This window comes from Nipponia nippon, unplaced genomic scaffold (assembly GCF_047370975.1).
Source record: "Nipponia nippon isolate SJK-2023a ecotype South Korea unplaced genomic scaffold, ASM4737097v1 scaffold_3, whole genome shotgun sequence".
Taxonomy (NCBI): domain Eukaryota; kingdom Metazoa; phylum Chordata; class Aves; order Pelecaniformes; family Threskiornithidae; genus Nipponia; species Nipponia nippon.
Genome location: NW_028262347.1, coordinates 17,949,363 through 17,963,824, shown reverse-complemented (window position 1 = coordinate 17,963,824; position 14,462 = coordinate 17,949,363). Strand labels below are relative to the sequence as shown.

Below are 14,462 nucleotides of genomic sequence, written 5' to 3'. Positions count from 1 at the left end.
TCTTTCTCATCTCTCTTAAGATACGCATTTTGAATCTGATTTAAATTATTTTTTTCTGTAATGTCCTGTTTGAAAGCAATATAAAAAGATGAGCAGTAAAGCAAGCAATACTAAAGCCACTCTGGCAAATGATGCAAAAATGTTGAATTTAAGAGCTGAATTTTTTCTTGTTATTACTGATTTGTTTTTCAGGAGATAGAGAGGATAGTCTAGATGGAAAAAGAATAAAGTTTTTAGTTTCCTTTAAGTCTTTTCTCACATTATAATCCTACTCTTTTTCCTTGAATTCTGTTTTTCTTGGTTCTGTTACGAAAGAGTGGATAGTAAGAAGTTCCAATGAATAAGAATTCAAGGAAGCAAGAAAATTTCAAAGAGCAAAAAACAACTACAGAATACTTTCCAAACATTACGATTGTAATAATGATTATCTAGAGTATGTGTGAGGTTCCTAAAACTAAGACAGTAAAGAATATCAGAATTTCAGGACATGAAATCTATAGCATAAGTGTCATCTATAGTCCCATCAAAGAAGCACCTTGAAAATAACTGTAAGTTAACCCAAATGTGGGGAACTGAATGTTAGATTTCTAAGTCTGTACCAGTTAATATGCCTCAAAAGCTCTACCTTGCTGTGATTTGATGATCAAACTTTAACAAGCTTATATAAACAAACTTTATTGTATTTTGTTCATTTTTTAATTTTACCCCCATCATCAACAGTGGCACTTCACTCCTGAACTCCATTCTTAGAACCATGAGTATCTCCATAGACTATTCTACAATCATTACTTCTGTGGAGTTGTTCATTTGAAATATGAGTCCACTTCTACTGGGAGGAGAAAAGGAGTGTTATGGCTGCTTTATGGCTTTCTCTTATTGTAGTGAGGAAGGTGATTATGTGTAATTAAAAATACAAAGGCATTTTTAATCTATTTTTATCCATATTCAAGAAAATACAGTTTAGATGACAGCTTTGTGCAGTGCCTGCCAGTGTTTCTTTGTTCCAGAAAATTCCTCTGCTCTTGGTAGTATTGATGCCGTCATACATCTAAGCTCAGTCTAGGTCTAATCTCTAACAGAATGGTTTCATGTTTTGAAAACAGACTTTTGTACTGTTTTCCAGAAATCTCTGAAGATTTATGCACAGGAGAGTTCAACTTTGTTAATAGTATTCATCTTCAGACATTTAGGGGTGGGGTAGAAACAGACTCCTGATCTGCTGCCTGCTGGTCCTTGCTGAACCCTGAGCCATCTCTTCCCTGGTTGTCTTTTTTTTTTTTTTTTTTTTAAATATAATTTGTGGCATTGAGGCAGGAGAGGGATATTGATTTAGAAGCCAAATACTAAACCACTGTCTTTGGGTTATTGTTTATTTAAGGTTAACATGTTGACGAGCAAGAATAAAATTTTTAAAAAGTTAAAAATCCCCCTGAATTTTCACACTACAAAGGTTGGAACTTGCCTCTGTCTTGTCCCTGCCTAAAGCTTTGTGGATTTACCCAAATAGCATTGATCCTGAATTTGACATGTGTATGTCAGAAATGGTGAGCAGTTTTAGGACATAATCACAGCCTGTGAAGGGAGAAAGCAACTTTCTCTGTTAGTATATGAAAAATAGATTATTTTTTTTTAAATGCTGTTTATTTTAGATGTGTATTGATAGTGCATGAATATACCCAGTAAAAACTTTTAAGTTGCCAAGAATGATTGCTTTTTAGTGTTCTTGTGAGTAGATCAAATAATAACGTATCTCTATGCCTTTATTGATGTGTTTCAGAAGATGAAGAAGAATGGAAGGTTATTAAAGGGAAATTTTTAGCCATCAATGCAGTAAATATGAGCTGTGCCTGTCCACGAAGTCCAAAAGGTCTTTCACCAGCAGCCCATTTGGCAGATGGTTCAGCTGACCTCATTCTAGTTCGTAAATGCTCCAGATTTGATTTTCTACGGTATCTTGTCAGACATACAAACCAAGAGGATCAGGTGTGTATTCCCTTTGACAGTGAATTCTCCAGGGTCAGTCTAAGTTGTAAATATCGATATTCTTATATGACAAAACCAATATCTACAAAGCAGTTTTGTTTTTTGTTTTGTTTTTTAAAAAGTTTTTATATTTTGGGTGACAATCTCAGCATATGTACCATTAAAAAAAAATCATTTTACCTAAGTCAAGTCTTTGGCCACAGCATTCTAGCAAAATTCCACTTTTGCTAATTGAAAACTTGTTTCGTAACATTTTCCATATATTTGCTGTTTGGACAATATTTAAAGTGATTTTATCACAACTGTGCCCCCCTGTATTCATCATGAAAAACTTCTCACAGCAGTATAATGTAGGTGAGGTAGAAGATGTAGTGAAGAATAATAAATCACTTTTTGTAAACTGTATAAAAATGTGGTTTAGAAGAAAGTTACTAGAGCTGCAGTTTGATTGTAAACTGCAGGCTTTTAGCAGAATTTTAATGTGTATATGTGACCAGGATATGAGCTTTATGCATTCAGCTTCAGAATTATTCCTTGCATATGTTGTAGCTGTCAGGATAACCACGGGAAGATTCATCACTGCTTTGGATTGTAGTATCTGTTGAAACCAGAGCTATGGCTGTGAATACACACATTTAATATTTGTCATAACCTGGTATTATTAACCTGTTCTGGAAATTATCTGAACAATGGACTAATGTCATATCTAGTTATAAAAGCAATAATAAATCTCACTTGTTTATGATGCTATTCTTCCTCTGTAGAAGAATTAGTATAGATTCTCTCTCCTGTGTTTCCTCATTACCATCCCCTGGGACATTGTGTTTCTGTCTGTATTCCTCCTTCCTGCTATTCTCAGTCTCCTCTTCCCTTCACTCCTTCCCACTCACTCTCACTGTTCCCCTGATATTTTTGATTATTTGAAGCCTTCCCTGGCTGCCTTTCAAATTGGCTTTGACATTTATCAAGAGGCTACATTCTGCTTAGACTGAAGACATGAGAGCATTCATGGGTGGCTCTGCGCAGCCCTGGATACCAGTTTTTGCAGCTAAGCTGTTTGAACTAGCGCACTGCTTAGTGAGCCTCGTTGTATCCATGAGCCACTGCTTCAACTATGGAGTTTGACAGCTTCACAGTTTGTTTATGGTTAAAAGCTGAAGGAACTTAAGACCTAGGAGGTCCCTTCTACTCTGATGCTTTTTGTGATTGTCACTGTGGTCATTCCCCTCCCAGTGCTTCCCCACTGTTTCTCTCTGGGATATGTTGATTTTGCAGTGTAAATTAAATGCAGGGTTGTACATATGTCCTCATCCCAGGTTAGCGTCTACCATAATAGTGGGAAACCCTGTTTGAAAACTTAAGAAAATGTGAAAAGAAAACGAAGAAAAAGGTGACCGTACATTAATACAGACTAGTTCATGGGTAAACTGTTTCTTTCCTTGCCACCACCCTCCCATAGATGCACACAGACATGCTCCATTGCCTTTGCTAAATGACATGTCTGTATTTATTACAGCTTGCTAAATGTTTAAGTCCATATCAGTTAAGTTGCTTTCAGGGCAGGTGGGGGCACCCTCAAATTTGATTGTTCCTTTAATTTCCAAAGCTTGTTTTAAAGCTTTTGTACAATATTGTAGTGTAAATATGCAACCTCTGTTATAAGAGCAATCTCTTAATTGTCCTACTTTTTCTAGCTGAATTAACTAGTTCAAATTATTTTTATTTTCTTGGAATGTAATAATATTGCCCGCTATTCTTATTTTCATATACGCCCAGCTCTGTGATTTGATTGCGCTGCCGTGGAATTCTCACCTTCAGGGCATTGTTCCAAATGCAGAAGCAGAAGGCTTTCAGAAAAGCCCATGTATCTTAAGGACTGTAGTTGAACAGGTCCTGAGGATGGTACAAAGATCCAATCCAAACCTTTTTGACTTTGATTCCACGTTATAATAGTTTTTATAGGGTTTTTAAAATAGTTTTTATACCCCGTGTACTCATAATCTCAGAACCTGTTACCTGATTATCTATAAAGTGGCAGTACTGCAGCTACTTAAAGAGGACCGCTGAAAAGTAAGGTTCCATTATTGCGTTACTGTTTCTGACTTGTGCAGTTTTTTAAAAACAAAAATACTCTATGCCTCAGGTAAATTTCTCTAGAAAATTGGAGTGGACAGGCTTTCTCGAATACAAAATGCTGCATGCAGAGTTGCTTTACACATCAAATGTATTTAACTAATTTTAATTGCCTGTTTTGATTTATTTTTTTCTTTGCAGTTTGACTTCTCATTTGTAGATGTTTATCGGGTGAAGAGTTTTCAGTTTACATCGAAGCTTTCAGAAGACAACGAAAGCAGTGTCACGGACATAGGAAAGAAACGTTTTGGCCAGTTCTGCAGAGATCATCCAGCCTGTTGCTGTAATATTGCTAATAGCACCTGGAATTGCGATGGAGAAACTCTGGACAGTTCCGCAATTGAAGTGAGGTAAGCATCAATTTTTCTCTCCATGTACCAGAAAACATATTAAGTCTATTCACTGATTTTAAAGATGCTCATGAAGACATCCCAAAAAGGTGCCTCTGCATAGCAAATTCGAGTCTTCTGATAATAAACTTAATTTTTTTGGTACATTTTTGAGTCCTTTCCGGAGAATAGTCCAACCATGTATATTGTAAATGATCACTCTGGCTGAGATAAATGGATGGCCCTACCTTTGAAGTCCTACTTACTTCTTAGGTAGTGATATTGCGTGCTTGAAGTGCTGAAAGTAAAGGTGGTGTTGGGAGGATTCTTTTTTAAATGAGCGGAGTACCTCATTACTCAGAGCAATAGCTTTTCCTGTTAAATTTAAGCTTAAAGAAGCATCTTTGTCTTGCAGAAATACTGAATATGTCCCATACTTTGTAGTTTTTTAACACACAGAGCAGAGTCTTATCTCCAGCCTTAGCATATGGAGAAAGAAGTTTGCAGTTGTGCAAATAATCAGATTAGAAGGGAATAGAGGTTTGTGAAATTTGAAGGGCTTTTTTCTTTTTTGTTTGGGTGGTTTTTTTTTTTTTGGCTGATCACTTTTGTTTGTTGTTTTTAGAACAAAGGGAACCAAAACCACAATACTAACTATTTACATGCAAGTGTGTTCCATTAAAACATAATCACTTAGCAGTCCAAAGTGATTTTTATAAATATTGTATAAGATGAGCTCATCTAAGTGCCCCATAGAACTTTTTTCATGGAAAAGGGGAGCAGCCTTCTTTGCAGGAGAGTATTGTATCAAGAATGAGAGCGCAGTTTCGGTAGTCTGGAGCAAGGAATTTTGTCCAACTGCTTGAAATTCATGGATTATTAGAATTAAATGTATAGTAGTAATTTATTTCTTATTAATGGATTTCCATATTTTTCAGGGTTCACTGCCAGTTAATGAAACTGTTTGCAAGGGGAATCGAGGAAAACTGTAAAGATGAAGCTGCCTACAACCAGAGTGGTGTTGAACAATTACTATAGACATTGTTCCTCCAATGAGGAGAAGAAAAAATAAAAGCTCAAGGAAATTGAGTAAATATGCATTTTAGTCAAATTGACAAGTATTTTAAAATTTTAGATTTTTTTTTTGATGGCTTCAGTATAATTTTAGACATCTTATTGCATTGTGTCATTTTTTTTAAAACATTGTAGTCATTGAAGTATATCTTGGAGCAATGTAATCTAAGTTATGTTAGAAAAGAGACAATTGGCATATATATATGTATTCACGATGACTGATAAATTCTCTGTGCTTTTCTAGAGAGCTAATTTAGCAGTTGTGTTGCAATAATATTAAAATGTTATAAAACCTTGGACTTTCCATTGTCATCAAACCAAGATATCAAGACAAGAAGGGTCTGAGAAGACGTTTTCTGCTGGGAGTGTTATGTAGTTGCATGTGGCTTAAATGCTGGACAATAGTGTTGTCATTCTCATCTTTTTTTTTTTAGTAAAATCTTTCATTTTGTAATTCTGACTATACCTTGCAACTTATCAATGCAATTCAAACACACATTCCTGGCTTTAAGTAATAACAATAAGAGTTTAGAAATACTTGGAAAAATAAAAGCACATCTGTATACAGATCATACTTTATCCTATATATTCTATTTATAAAGGCTTCCTTGCATGATGCTTTTTGGGATTATAAAGGGGTTTATGACTGTTTGGAAGATACCAGATACCACACACAGCAACTGAAATGTCTTGCAAGCAACTCGCAGGGATACTTATAATACCAGGAAGGCACAGACAAAGGAAAATACAAATATCTCTGAAACACCAGCAAGTTTTAAATCTTTTAAAATATCTAAAAGTAACATATGAAAAGCTTCCCTCTTCAGTACACAATTCTGTGGAGATTCTGCTACATATGTGAAAATGTCTTCTCAAAATAAGATGTTGGAATGTTAAGTTTAAAAATATGACTTGATGATTACATTTTTTTAAATAACATCTGTTTAAATATGAAACAAAATAATTTGTTTTGTGAAAGCAAGGGAAGAAACTGGCATCTGATAAATCACGAATTCACTGTGCTGATTTGTTTTTATAGCAAAAAGCCATTAGACTATCGTGTATAGCTATGGAGTGGTTATTTAAGTTGTGTATGGATTTGTGTATTGTGACACATGTGTGTTCTGTGTGTAGCCTTGGGGCTAAATTTTGCTTTTCTCGTACATATTTATTCCTGTTTGAAGATCAGAAGTTAGCCCCTGCTCTCTTCTATCTTTTCTTAAATGTGTAGTTCTCTCTAAAACTCATTGCATCTGAATTTTTTTTTGTCTGAACAGCTAATGATTCTCTATTCATGTATATTTATTGGCACTTCTGTCATTCAGCTTGTATTAGTTGGATGTCTCTCATGTCTTTGCTCTGTGTAAGCCATGGTGATTGGTCAGTTTATTACTGAAGCACTTGAAAATTGTTATAAATGGCTGATATTTTCTTTTCTGTTGAAATTATTTACATTCCAGTTTTGTGTAATATCAAAATGGTGTGCTATATCTTTGCTACAAAGTGTTATTCATACTGCTCTATATGACAAAAAGCACTTGCAAATGATATTTGTTTAAAGTACAGTCATACAAAGTTTAGGATCTGTTTTTCGTTATATAGTATTTCAGGGAAATACTTGAATACTTTTCCAAAAGTACTACTGTTTACTTTCCTCATTAATGCAATGAGTTGGAAAGCTGATTGATCCAATGTTTTTCAGAGATTTGTAACGTAGATGTTATGTATACTGTATTTTTAAAGCCATGTTTAATAAGTGAAATAGTACTTTTGACCTAAGAACCTCATTGAAAATGAGATTATGCAGTTATACAAATGCAAATATTTTTTTGAAGTGTCATTTGTTTAAAAAGTTCTACAGTAATTTTGGTCTATCCATGAATATTGCAAGAGAACCCAGACTTCAAGTTACTGTAATTCTTGTGCAGGATGTGATGGTGCAGACTCAGCTCACCAACAGATGACGGCATTTATTAGGCATTACAGCTATCCAGGTCACATTCTCATAAATGCAAACAGGAATAAATACTAACCAGCTCTTTCCATTAATTTACTAGCAAGTCATGAGACCCTTACTTGAAAAATGGAGGCTTAATCTAGTTGTGAATGTATATTGAAATGCTTTGAATATTTTTAATATCTGAAACTGTTTCCAAAGAAAGCCGCAGTGAAGGCCCCCCTTCTGAGAAACAAGCCGCCAGAAAAGGAGAAAAGATTGTTCTGTAGTATGGTAATGAAGTGTGAAGTAAATAATAAAGGTGTTGCAACCTAATAAAATGAAAAGGTCTTAGGTAATAGAAAAGCTGCATAGTTGCATTTGAATAATTCTATTTGTAGCATATTATACTAGCAAAGCACCATATGTGAGTTGTATGACATGTCCAGTTTATTTTTAAGAGAGCTGCGTAAATAATGTCTGCTTACGTTTTAATTCTAGGTGTTTTTTTTTCCTCTGAATGTATGTCTCAGTATGGAAATTATGTGTAGGGAAACTAAGTTTGATTTTTTTTTTCTTTTTTTTTCCAATCTTGCTGGCTTCAAGATTAGAAAATGTGTTCTATGATGCTAGGGCATTTCATTGAAAAAATAAAACTACGTTGTACAGCAATACAGTGGTTTTCTTCTTTTCACAACTGGATCTGAAAAAATATCTACGTTTGGCAGAAATCTGGCAGTAGTGTGCTCAGTGTAACCAATGTGGGCAGATTAAACCAGGTGGAGAAGTAATTCATAAGCTTCCATTTGGGTTGACCACAGCTTCGGAGCAAGTGTGAGTGTGGATAAACACCAAGAGTGAAGTCGATGGGGCCAGATGGGATCCACCCAAGGATACTGAGAGAGCTGGCAGAGGAGCTTGCCAAGCCACTCTCCATCATTTATCAGAAGTCCTGGTCAACCGAGGAGGTCCCAGATGACTGGAAGATAGAAAATGTCACACCCCTCTACAAGAAGGGTCAAAGGAGGATCCGAGGAACTACAGGCCTGTCAGCCTGACCTCGGTGCTGGGAAAGGTCATGGAGCATATCATCTTGAGTGCCATTACACAGCACATGTGGGACAACTGGGGGATCAGGCTCAGCCAGCATGGGTTTATGAAAGGGAGGTCCTGTTTCACTGACCTGGTCTCCTGTGACAAGGTGACCTGCTTAGTGGATGAGGGGAAGGCTTTGACACTGTCTCCCCCAGCATTCTTCTGGAGAAGCTGGCTGCTCATGGCTTGGATAAGTGCACTCTGCTGCATTGGGTTAAAAACTGGCTGGACGGCCGAGCCCAGAGAGTGGTGGTGAATGGAGACAAATCCAGTTGGCGGCCGGTCACAAGTGGTGTTCCCCAGGGCTCAGTGTTGGGGCCGGTCCTGCTCAATATCTTCATTGATGATCTGGGTGAGGGGATTGGGTGCACCCTCAGTAAGTTTGCAGATGACACCAAGTTGGGTGGAAGTGTCGATCTGCTGGAGGGTAGGAAGGCCCTGCAGAGGGACCTGGACAGGCTGGATCGTTGGGCTGGGGCCAACTGTATGAGATTCAACAAGGCTCAGTGCTGGGTCCTGCACTTGGGTCACAAGAACCCCATGCAATGCTACAGGCTTGGGGTGGAGCAGCTGGAGAGCTGCCTGGCTGAAAAGGACCTGGGGGTGTTGGTTGACAGCCACCTGAACATGAGCCAGCAGTGTGCTCAGGTGGCCAAGAGGGCCAATGGCATCCTGGCTTGTATCAGGAATAGTGTGGGCAGCAGGACTAGGGAGGTGATAGTGCCCCTGTACTCAGCACTGGTGAGGCCATACCTCGAGTACTGTGTTCAGTTTTGGGCTCCTCACTACAAGAAGGACATCGAGATGCTGGAGCATGTCCAGAGAAGGGCAATGAAGCTGGTGAAGGGTCTAGAGCACAAGTCTTATGAGGAGCAGCTGAGGGAACTGGGGTTGTTTAGTCTAGAGAAGAGGAGGCTGAGGGGAGACCTTATTGCTCTCTACAACTACCTGCAAGGAGGTTGTAGCGAGGTGGAGGTCGGTCTCTTCTCCCAGGTAGCAAGCAACAGGACAAGAGGAAACGGCCTCGAGCTGCGCCAGGGGAAGTTTAGGTTGGATATTAGGAAAAACTTCTTCACCGAAAGGATAGTCAGGCACTGGAACAGGCTGCCCAGGGAAGTGGTTGAGTCTCCATCCCTGGAGGTATTTAAAAGAAGGGTAGACGTGGTGCTTGAGGACATGGTTTAGTAGTGGACTTGGCAGTGCTGGGTTAACGGTTGGACTCGATGACCTTAAGGGTCTTTTCCAATCTTAACAATTCTATGATTCTATGAAAGCAACCAGTGAATCTGGACTTACACTAAAACTAAGCAACTCTACCAAGGTAAACTAAAGATTGAAGGGGGGAGAAGAAACTTGGTTATAATGCAAGTATTTATTTATTATGGAAAAATCTAAACTACAGAAAGTGAAGGAAAACTACCGTTCTAAGAAGCATGAAATATGTATTACGCTATAAATAGTATATAGTAAATAGATGGGGTTTTTTAGAATTTCATTGCAATAATTATTACAGATGCAGTACATATTTTAAGAAGTAAAACATGTTCGTTGTAGATGAACAGTGGGCACAGGAGAAGAATGTGCTTTTCAGCACTGTAGAGACTTTTGCTTTTGAAGTGTGTAGGGTTTGTGTGGGTTTTGGTAGCTGGGGGGGCTGCATGGGTGGCTTCTGTGAAAAGACACCAGAAGCTGCCCCCATGTTGGACAGAGTCAGTTCCAGCTGTCTCCAAGATGGACCTGCCACTGGCCAAAGCTGAGCTGATTAGCAATGTTGGTAGCACTTCTGTGACAGCATATTTAAGAAAGGGTAAAAAATGCTGCAGAGCAGCTGAGAAAGGAGTGAGGGGAAAATAAACATCCCTGCAGACACCTAGGGCAGTGAAGAGGGAGGGGGAGAAGGTGCTCCAGGCACCAGAGCAGAGGTTCTCCTGCAGCCTGTGGAGACCATGGTGAGGCAGGCTGTCCCCCTGCAGCCTATGGGGGTCCACAGTGGAGCAGATATCCACCTGTAGACTGTGGAGGACCCCACACCAGGGTTTTCTGGCAGGAACTGTGGCCCATGGGGGACCCAAGTGGGAGAAGTTCATGAAGGAGGAAGGAGTGGGAGAGATGAAGTGTTACAAACTGACCACAACCCCCATTTCCCACCCCCCTGCACTGCTCAAGGTGGAGGGAGGAGGTAGAAGAGTCAGGAGTGAAGTTGGGCCTGGGAAGAAGGCGGGGAGGGAGGAGGGGAGAAGGTGGTTTTGGTTTTGTTTCTATTTCTGACTATCTTACTCTGTTATTAATTGGCAATAAATTAAGTTAATCTTCCCCAAGTCAAGTCTGTTTTGCCCCTGACTGCAATTGCTGAGTGATCTCCCTGTCCTTATCTTGACCCATGAGCTTTTCATCATGTTTTCTCTGTGTGTCCTGCTGAGGAGGGAGAGGGACAGAGCGGCTGGGTGGGCACCCGGCTGGCAGCCAAGGTCAACCCACCACAAGCTGTTATGCAACAAGGCAATGTTTGCAGGCATGTCTTACGGCATGAACGGGAAGATGGTATGTAAATCGGAAGTTTTTCTGAACACCTCTGCCTTGCAATTCAAATATTATTTCCCTAGAACTCCTTCCTATGAAGTAAATGAGTAATAGGAATTCATAATTTTTATTCTCATTAGTCACATTGCTCTTATTTCAAATTTTCAACAGGATAGTTAAGTACATTTAATAGATTCTAACTGGTGTTTAAGTTGCAGTAAATGAATTCTGTCCGCAATGAAGCAACAGTCTCCCGCACTGACATGCACATGATGTACATCTTGCAAAGGCTTATGCGTGTTCTTAATTAATGTGTCACTAGTCCCATTGATTAGAAGGGGGTGGGGCATCCATTCTGCAATCAGTCATGCCCTTCAAATCCTCTGCAATCAGAGGATTAGCATTTTTTTTTATTCCACTTCCCACTGTTTAGAAATGATTCTTAATATGTACCTACCAAAACTGACAACAAGAGGTTGCCTTCAAAAGATGTTTGCTCCTTTAAGACTCTTACATGTCTGAAAGGGTGACTTGCTCTTGTTGGTAGCTATTTCACCTGAAGTGCAGTTTTGTGCCTTATTTCATAGCAATCCTCCAGCCATAAATAAAATGAATAGGGTTTTTTCCTCTTTTTTGCATGCAGAGAAGACTTCAGTAGTGTAGAAAAGAAAAAAATAGAAGGGGGAAAATAATTATTCATAAAGGAAAAATACTGAAAGAATAACAGAAGTGACTCAAATTAAAAAATCCATGGAGACCAAATTCTGGAAAGCATGAATGAGAGCAACTGCAAAACAAATTTTAAAAAGAAGAAAAATAAAAGAAGAAATAGGAAAACAAAATACAGATTTTTCTTTTTAAATCTATTTTGCTGGAAAGCATTGCCCAGGTGTGTGTACTTTAACTGCACAGTAAAGCTAGCACTAAATGTTTGAGCAGATTTTTAGAAGTTTGACTGTTTACAACCGGTATATAGAATAAAAGCTTTATCACTGTTGTGAAGACATATTTCTAAAAAAATGTTGGGTCATGCTCTGTATCTCCACTCACAAATTTTACCAAAATAACAGCATCGCTAGAAGAGGTGTTAAAGGAGAATTGTAAAAGCAGCTTGCTGTAGCAATGTGCCGCATTCTGAAATGACTGTTCATTTTAACCTGCCAAATATTTATTCTTCATGTTAATATTTAGCAGTTGTATTTTAGGAAAGAGGAGCTTGGGCAGCAAGAAGAAATGCTAGGTTAGTACTTCAATGCTGCTGAGGTTAAGATGGTGGGATAGCAACTCACAGCAGCTGTGGGTCTGCCCCATGGACCTTGTAACATCAGGGAAAGTTCCCGCAGAAAATGATTGCATATAGAAATACCTATGCTGTTCCTGGTAGGTGTTTGTGTAACTGATTCTTCTGAGCTTTCAGTGATGTATATTCTGCAGAAGAGTTTAGCCGTCAGAACGGATTGCTTAAAGATTTTTATAGTTAGAGAAATCTGATTACTCAATTAACTGAATCTCCCTTGCTGTATTTAAGCATGCTTGCTCTGTCCTTGGTGGGCACAGAGAACAGCTCGTTGCCTTTGGGGAAATTCCCTACCTATGCTATTGTGTTCCCTCTCAGTCTTCTGTTCTTTGCCTGAACAGTATTAATATTCAGACAGAGAAGGAAAAACCCACAATATTCAAGCACATATCGATATCAAGAAAAACTGCTTGAAGCTGATTTCTGTTTACCACCAAAGAAGGTACTCTACAAAAAAAGAGCTGGTATTGACAGGGTTGCTCTGAAAAAGGAATGAGTATCTGCATAAAGTCTTCAATCAAATTAGAAACTGTTAGTTCCTAGATACCATGTTTTCACAGAATGCTGTCTGAAGCTCTGACGAATGCATTTAGAGTAGATATCTCCCCTCAGCAATACCTATCAGATAAAGAAGTACTCTGAGGGTTACACTGCTGGTAGATGCTGCCCTGCCCCTAGCCCAAGAAGAATCAACGCAATAAAATAAGTAGCTCTCAGGTGGTTGGACCCTCCCATTTCCATTTTGTCTCATAATGCTGGAATTTTCTAGGGAAAACAGGCAAAACCTGAACACCCGAGTATTGCTGTGGTTGCAATTTCCTAGTAAAGCCTTTCAGAAAATCCGCAACACATTGGTAGCAGGATCAGGAACGAGTAAACGTAGGGTATTCTCTCACCAGAACAGCATATTGTGTTGTTTGTTCTCTTCTGTGTGTAAGCAAAGCTTTGAGCTAATGGAAGAATTTGTATTTTTTTTCCTGCATAAAAGAGTGTACAGACTCAGTGGAGGAAGGTGAGGCGGGGAGGAAGCACAGGCCTGCCGCCATCTGTGCTCAGAGGATTCCATCCTGAGGCTGTTATGGTGGGAACAGCAGGCAGTAATGCTTCTTCTGGATGGACTAGTGCAGAAGAGGGATGAGGTGAGCAGGAATATCAAAAGATTTGTGGCTGTACAGACTCAGCGGTCCAAACTCACCCTCCCAGTCAAGAAAATGTTGCACTGCACCTGTGTAAATTGCTGGGGTTTTGGGACTGAAGGCCATTGCTGTCTGCCCTGCCTTCATTTGTTGGAGGTAATTTCACTGGTCTGGGATAAATCTGTCCTGTAACACTGCTGTGAAAAAGCACAGCAGGAATTTATTAGCAAAGTAGACTGTGTTCAGTTTTTTCACTGGAGCTAAAAGAGAAGAAAAAGGAGGTGATGAAAGGGTTTTTGATTCACCCTGTCCCTTACTGAAGGAACCTAACTCAGTCCATCTTATATTACACGTGCAAGGGGAGTGGGAGGCTACTGCTGCTTGTATTGATTTCTACTAGGGTTTCTGATTTCTACCTTCCAACAAAGGCTACTGAGATACCACAACTTCTTTCTCCACTTGGCATGGGTGGGGGCTAAGGAAATGAATGCTAGATGCATTCAAAAGCACAAATAGCTGTATTTGGATTCCCTTCAGTCCCAGGACACAACATACCTCCCTCAGTGGTGACAGCCACAGCTTCCTGTGGAGTGGAAAATGCCTCCCTACGCTCTTAGTGCAAGTCAGTGGTGAAAGGAACTACAGTTACTGTGGTTTTAATGTTTCTCCTGAAGCCACTGGGGTGGGAATGCATCTCTGCTGTCTTCACAAAGACTGGGAAACACACATCAGGTCACAACAACACCTGCAGTGCCCTTTCTGCTGACATTGACTGATGCCTTAGACAGTACCAACAGGCTGTGGGCCATGCGAAGGTGCGATCAGAAGACATCCATCAGGAAATGAGGTTGCCATTATCTTTGAGCTAAGGCCACACACATTTTAGCAGAAGAGGAGATGTTGTTGATGACCGTGCAGTTGTTGTCTCTCATACATGTCGAAATGTGTGCTGGGAAACC

General features: G+C 39.3%; 1 protein-coding gene across 6 annotated transcripts in view; it reads left to right on the top strand.

The window, feature by feature from the left end:
- Positions 1-8,127, top strand: part of CERK (ceramide kinase) — a 43,568-nt gene extending 35,441 nt beyond the window's left edge. For 5 of the 6 annotated variants that reach the window (XM_087765193.1, XM_087765195.1, XM_087765196.1 and 2 more), the window contains 3 exons: positions 1,778-2,016; positions 4,258-4,466; positions 5,384-8,127. In XM_087765193.1, coding sequence (XP_087621319.1) covers positions 1,778-2,016; positions 4,258-4,466; positions 5,384-5,483 — 548 coding nt within the window. In that variant the 3' untranslated portion in view covers positions 5,484-8,127. The remainder of the gene's footprint in view (positions 1-1,777; positions 2,017-4,257; positions 4,467-5,383) is intronic. The other variant, XM_087765194.1, reaches the window with a different exon arrangement.
- The last annotated feature ends 6,335 nt before the right edge of the window (positions 8,128-14,462 follow it).